We start from the raw sequence: 6615 nt of genomic DNA, 5'->3' as shown, positions 1-6615 counted from the left end.
TGGAGAGCCCGGTCCACAGGCCAGGCCAGGGGGACCTCCAGGGTGTTGCGAGCTTATCTCTCACCTCATGCTTATAAAGTAATTAGAGTTCGTTATCTCATGGAGCAAAAGGTGCTGTGCTGCCACCAAAATCTGTCAGTCAAACCTTAATTAACCACATGTGAAATTCCCGAGGAATGGGACGGCACAATCTGTTTTTAAAGGTTATCGCCTTCAATGTCAACTCTGAATTCTTGATTTCTATCAGTCTGTATGAATGTCTTCAGATAATCTCAAGAATTTGTTTTTAAACATAATTTGTGTGTTAATGGATCTGTAGTTTACTGGGTCAAATGACTTGGCTATCTATTGGGTTTATATCATATCTGAGGACAGACTAGTCCAGTATCCTGTCCATGGCAATGGCTAAACCCAGGTGCTTCAGAAAAAGGTGCAAGAACCCCACAGTTAAAAAATGATGACATGTCATCTGCTCCTGTTTATTCCCTAGTAGTTAGAGATCTGCTCCAGCCCTGGAGCACATATCCAAAATCTTTCTTGGCATTAATTATGACAACTCTGGGTCGTCTTGTAGCCTTATGAATAACCAAATTTTGAAGTGTGAGTAGAACATAAATCCAAATTTTGAAATGTGGGTAAGTTTTTCCAACTACATAATTACTTTTATGACAGGCAACAAAGAGGTGACTCTCCTTTATTTTTAATTGGTATTAGAAGCAATATTCTAGTCTTACTTATATAAGTGGATTTATTTATATACCTTCTTCTGTTGCACACATATCCACAGGGAGTCCTATTTCCTCAGGTTTCCTCAAGTTTGACACATGTCAAGCTGCAAACAGAATGCCCATAATCTTTTCAGTTTTTCTATTTTTTTTCTCCATTCAAATAGATTTATCCCAAAGACGTAGGGGAATATTTTTATCTGGTGATCTCTTGTCATAATTGTGTTGTCAGTTTATTTAGAGTATAAGACAAGTGTTGAGGAAATGGCATCTCAGTACACTCAGAAGAACTGATATTCAACATATAATAAATAATATATCATTTAAAAAAATCTGGCATCTTTACACTTTAAAACATTAATTATACTGAACTAAAATAACAATTGAATGACATTACTGACAATTCTGAAAATTAAAATGGAAAATTCATTTAATTTTTTTAAATTGCAATTTTCTTTTCTCACCATAGGTTTGGACAATGGTCAACAATCATTTGGTGTCCAAAAGGGTTCCTCGTATCTTTTCAACTGAAAGTTGAAACACCACAAGGAATTGTAGATGATACAGCAGCAAATGGTATCAAATTTCGCTGCACCAGTGGTGCGATCATAGAAGGAGTTGGTAGTACGTTTGGTGATTATGGGGGATGGAGTAATGCCTGTACAAGAGGTGGAATCTGTGGCATTCAAACCAAACTAGAATCATACCAGGGGGCTTTTGTGGATGACACAGCACTTAATGATGTTCGCTTCTTCTGTTGTGACTAATTTTACCTTGTTAAATCTTGTATCTAGGATCTTCTAAAGTATAATACCTGGTATTTTCTGAACAGAACCTTCTGTTCCTTTCAGTTCGGGTCAAAGCTATACTGAAAAGTCAATCTTCTCTAAGTACCAGTAAAAGTAATTTTTCTGTCTGCCTCTTAAAAAGAATCAACAACAAACTAGGTTTCCTTAGCTTCCTCAATGAAGATATGAAGGGTAGGATTGATTTTTATTGGAATTCTGCTATGGCACCAATATGAGGGAAAGTCAAACGGTTACCCAAGACTCCATCCCACAATTACTTCTCCTTCCTGCCAAGTTTACCCCTCCAGTTTTGGAAGGATTCAAAGATATTTGCACTATTTGACTTCTCTCCTAATTTAAGATTCCAAACAAAATATTGCTCCAAATGGACAAAAGGGCTCATTTATATTGCTTATAAAAACAATTTCCCTTAACTCCAGTAGCAGACAAGTCAGAGGGAATACAGGATCAGGCTCCCAGCAAGAGAACTTTGATAAGGAAATTATAAGTATGACTTGCTTATAACAGTCAACTGGGAGACCCAAGGCAAGCAAGGGGATGGAGGGTTTCCCTTTTAAAATCAACAACATCAACATCCTTACTCTATCAAATAGCCAGCACATGGGGACGGAAAGGAAGGAAAAGTCTATATGTCCTGCTTATGTAGCTATAAAGGCCTACTATTTACTTTCATGTTGTGCTTTCAGCTAGGACTTCTACAACTGAAGTGATGCTTTTCTGTAGTACATTAATTGTCAAAGAGTTTTTTTAAAACTTCAAGAAAACTGAAGCAGGAAATTGTAAATGTATCCATTTCTTTTGAGACTGGGTTATAGGAGGAGACAATGGATCAAAGATAGAAGGCTTTAGACTATTTCCATTTAAGTCCATAAGAATTTTTAATGAAAGCGGGAGTGGGCCAAATAAATGCCAGTTTACGTACTGTGCAACCTCAGTGACCAAATATATATTAAAAAGAATATATTAATTATGGTTTACACCGTGTACTGCTTAGATACATACAAACCTACTTTGTTTTATGAGTCAAGTGCATGTTACAGCTTTGCTAAGTTCTCATCCTAACAAGGCTGACTTCCTCTAAGAGCATGTCAAAAGTTTCCCAAACATTAATCTTCCTGTAGTCTCAGAAGTTACAGACTTTGTTAAAGACATATTCCCTAGCAGTTAATTTTCCAAGTTTCCTTGAAAAGGCAGACTTCTTCCTTCAGCCATGGGATAGCTGAAGAGTCTCTATAGATGCTCAGAGTACTTTTTTTTTTTTTCTTGTTCAAGAGAATAAAAGGCAACTATAGTTGGGGCTGGATAAACAAGGTGCCTGTTGCATTTATTTTAGCAAGACTTTCTAAGGAAAGTATTCTTGTCTTCCTCTGAAGACTGTAGCAGACCCGTGAAACCTTTTTTTTTTTTTTCATGCAGCAGTGCATGCGTCTGAAATCCCAAATGAAAGTGACAGTGAGGTTTGGGCAGTCTTCATAAAGGTCTATCAGTCATCGCTCATCTAGCACACGTGAGCATTCAAATTGCCACAGCTGATTTGCGCTCTTGTTACATGGACGTAAGAACAAATTTGCTTCAGGTTCACTCTGTACTGCTTCCATGCATTTACCAGACAGGACGTGGATGATCATTCCACTCTACATGAGGGGGGGGAAAAAAAAGAAAGAATGGAAAGAAAAAAAGGGAATTTCAAAAATGGTGAGTTAAAAAAAAAACACTGATTACTTTAAAAGCTCTAGGATTGGTCCTTAGAGGTAATAGGGACCCACAATTCCTCCTGAGATCAATAAGAACTCTAGGGGCCTTTATACATATGGTATGGGAGGGGGAAGAAGGAGCAATTTAATTAGAGTGGCTCTGAAAGCTACTCTAAAGCACCTGGAGTGTCTGGGGAGCAGGGGGATTTTGGGGGGGAGTTGTGGAGGGGGTGTGGGAGGGTTTGTAGATGGGGTTTGCGGATGGAGTGTAGGGGGTACTCGTAAGGGAACTGTGGAGGTGTGGGTCTCCTCCCCACCATCCCCCCACGATGCACAGCCCCGCCCTGCAGCAGCAGTAGCCGGCCCTCATGTCATTCATTGGCCACTGCAGGCAGAGGCCCCCGGCAGCGCGCGGTGCCGCCTGAGACCCGAGGACTACGTGTGGTGCACGGAGCCAGCCTGGTCTGTTGGCATACACCTTTGGGTAGGATTGGGCCAACTCCTGCCACCCCGCAAGGCTCCCAGCACTGCATGCAGGAGCCACACACCATTGGGCTGGGCCAGCTCCTGCCTCCACATCAAAAGTGCGTGCCAGCAGACTGGGTTGGCTCTGTGCACCACTTGTAGCTCCCGGGTCTCAAGCTGCCCCATGTGCCACCAGGGCTTCTGTCTGCAGTGGGCCATGAGCGTGCTGAGGGCTGGCTGCTGCTGCAGGTGGCAGGGGGCTATGCTGTGGTGGGGGCAGGCGGGGGACCTACCCCTCCCTCACAGTCCCCCCCGCCCCACAAAGTTCCCCCCACTGCCACATCCCTGCTTACCAGGGCAGAGCCCGGGTCCAACTGACTACTGCCAGCCTTGCCCTGCTTCTGTTTCCTCCAGCACTCTGAGACAGTGTGCTGGAGTAGCAGGGCCATTCAGAAGGCATAGAGACACTTTGGCCAGGTGGTAGAGCAAGGGTGGGCAAAATGGCTGATCTGGTCAACAGCCAGACTCCATTTCCCAGCAGCCCCTGCCCTCATGGCTTGGGCCAGTCACCATGGAGACTCCAGCTGCACCTGCAAAGAAAACTCAGGCTGGGGTTGCCATGGAGACCAGCCTGAGCCCTGCTGGCAGAGCAATGCAGGGGGTTCTTCTGGAGCCACTGGGAACTTGGGATGTGGGCAGCTTGCTTTGGAGCCAGGGCAGAGCCACAATCTGTAACCTGCACGCTCTGGGCAGGGGCATGCAAGCAGGGGATCGCAGCTCTGCCCTGGCTTCTTGCAGCAGTGACAGTCTGGTCTGGAGTTGAGGCAGAGCTGAAATCCCCTGCCCAGCACATGCAGGTTACAGATCACAGCTCTGTCTTCGCTCTGGAGCAAGCTGCCCCCATCCCAAGAGCTCCCTGCTCTGCCACAGGCGCTGCCAGCACAGCTCATGCTGGTCTCCCTGGCAACCCCAGCCTGAGCTTTCCAGGTGCAGCTGGGGTCTCATGGCGTGCCTCTTGCAGCATCTCAAACTGCTTTGAGATACCACAAGCATGTGCTCACTCATGTAGATGCAGCTCCTATGACTGAAGTGATGATGGAGTAACTAGACATTTCCTGTACTGTCCAGGAGCCTTAAACTTCCCCTGTCCTGCAGGAAGAATTCCACTGAATCATACTGAGTTTCTATAATAAGAAAGACATCTATCTTGCAAGATGGGGTGAATTTTAAAACACACTTGATTTCCCAAAGAGCAGAGGGCTTCACACTTTCTGCATCTGCTCCCAGAATCTGGCCCTCTGGAGTCTCTCCCAACCTGCAAAGCAGAACCAGACTTTTCTCTGCTGCAAAGGTCCTTTGTAACTGAAGAATTACAAAAGTTACTTTCGTAACCATTAATTGATGTATTCCAGAATGCTCTGTAAATGAAACGGCTTGGGCTTATACTGCAAAAATCTGGGGCATGTGGATTAAGAGTGTGCTCGCTTTGCTCCTTACTGGGTGCATCTACATGTGCAATTAGTGTCAAGCAATAAACTCTGGAGTTTATTGCTCACAGGCATGCCATTTGAATGTGCACCTGGGACCACAGCATACTGAGCCAGGTCAGAGCAGCCTCACCTGGCAGGAGGCCCTGGGCATCAGTCTGCCAGCCCAGAGCAGCTCCCCCTTGGCTCAACATGCTATGGAGGGATTGGCTAGGACATGAGGGTGCTCCAGTGAAGGGCTAGCCGGCAGGCAGTCCCCATACTGAAGCACCCTCATTCCCCAGTGTGCCATGTCAGCATTTACATGTGCAGGGCTGCAGAGTAAAAAAACCCAACTCCACAGCAGGATACTACTTGTATTTATAAGTACTACCCTGATGCAGAGTGTATTAGATTGCTCCAGCTTAATAGCCTTGCACATGTAGACACCAAGATATTTACTGCAGAGCTAATTAGTTTACTCTGAATTAAACATCTCATGCACACATGCTCACTCTTAACTACTTTTGTACTGCATATTTTAAATGGGACAAATATCATCAGAATATCTTGGTTCCAAGTAGGGATTCAGTGAAAACTGAAAATTTCAGGTACCCCCTTCTATCCCCTTCTCTTCTTTTCTCCTCTCTTCCCCACCTCCACAATTTTTAGACTGTTTTCAGCTACCTGAGATGCATTAAAAAAATCACTACCCACCTCCTGGACATCCCAGTGCTGTTGACTGTTTTCTGCTGCTTCTGTACAGTTTTGAAAGATCACCTTGTCATGTCTGATATCAAAGCAAAGCTGTGGAGCAGAACCAGACCGGATTTCCTTCATGCTGCTATATTCAAAGTCCTAAAATATGAAGGATTTGTTTGCATGAATAAAGTTGAAGGACATTCCAATTCATTTTAGATGCTAGATCCAGAAATAATTTCCTGTCTTTGTTTATGAAGTAACTAAGAAAATAACAGAGACCCAATGAACTTGAGTTTGCAAACCAGTCTCCTTACAGGTAGTTCTTGCATAACAACTTCATCAGGACTTTTTTTTTTTCAGAAGGAAAGGTTTTAAGGTGTGAACTGAAATGTAAAATAGATCCAGAATATAACATTTCTGGGAAACACAGTATTTCTCCTGTTTAAAAATAAAATATGCTTTCGGTGGAGGGACTATCACAACTAAAGTCAACACTGTGGTTAAAGGTATGATGGCAGCTTGTGCAGACATATGCAAGCTAACTTTAAGCTAACTAATTCCGGTGCAGAAAGGGGCAAGCTAGCTGTAAGCTAACTAATTCAGGTGCATATATCTACAGCGCAGAGCAAAACAACCCAAAGATGCCAGGAAGCTTATAAGGAGTGGAAACTTGGAAAAATAATTAGGGAAGAATATAAGAGCATTGCTCAGGCATGCAGGGGTAAAGTCAGGAAGGCCAAAGCACAATTGGAGT

At 43.7% G+C, this 6615-nt stretch overlaps 2 protein-coding genes across 3 annotated transcripts in view; one reads left to right on the top strand and one right to left on the bottom strand.

Annotated features, from left to right (window-relative positions):
• Positions 1–1769, top strand: part of LOC109291606 (vitelline membrane outer layer protein 1 homolog) — an 8243-nt gene extending 6474 nt beyond the window's left edge. The window contains exon 3 of the mRNA XM_019508662.1: positions 1195–1769. Within this exon, the coding sequence (XP_019364207.1) occupies positions 1195–1492 (298 nt within the window). The 3' untranslated portion in view covers positions 1493–1769. The remainder of the gene's footprint in view (positions 1–1194) is intronic.
• Positions 1770–2833: 1064 nt separating this feature from the next.
• Positions 2834–6615, bottom strand: part of GALNT15 (polypeptide N-acetylgalactosaminyltransferase 15) — a 45153-nt gene continuing 41371 nt past the window's right edge. For both annotated transcript variants that reach the window (XM_019508660.1, XM_019508661.1), the window contains 2 exons: positions 5877–6017; positions 2834–3168 (listed from right to left, as the gene is read on the bottom strand). In XM_019508660.1, coding sequence (XP_019364205.1) covers positions 3022–3168; positions 5877–6017 — 288 coding nt within the window. In that variant the 3' untranslated portion in view covers positions 2834–3021. The remainder of the gene's footprint in view (positions 3169–5876; positions 6018–6615) is intronic.

This window comes from Gavialis gangeticus, unplaced genomic scaffold, assembly GCF_001723915.1.
Source record: "Gavialis gangeticus isolate Ggan-Ray unplaced genomic scaffold, GavGan_comp1, whole genome shotgun sequence".
NCBI classification, from domain to species: domain Eukaryota; kingdom Metazoa; phylum Chordata; order Crocodylia; family Gavialidae; genus Gavialis; species Gavialis gangeticus.
The sequence above is the reverse complement of the archived record's forward strand: the minus strand, read 5'-3'. Positions and strand labels throughout refer to the sequence as shown.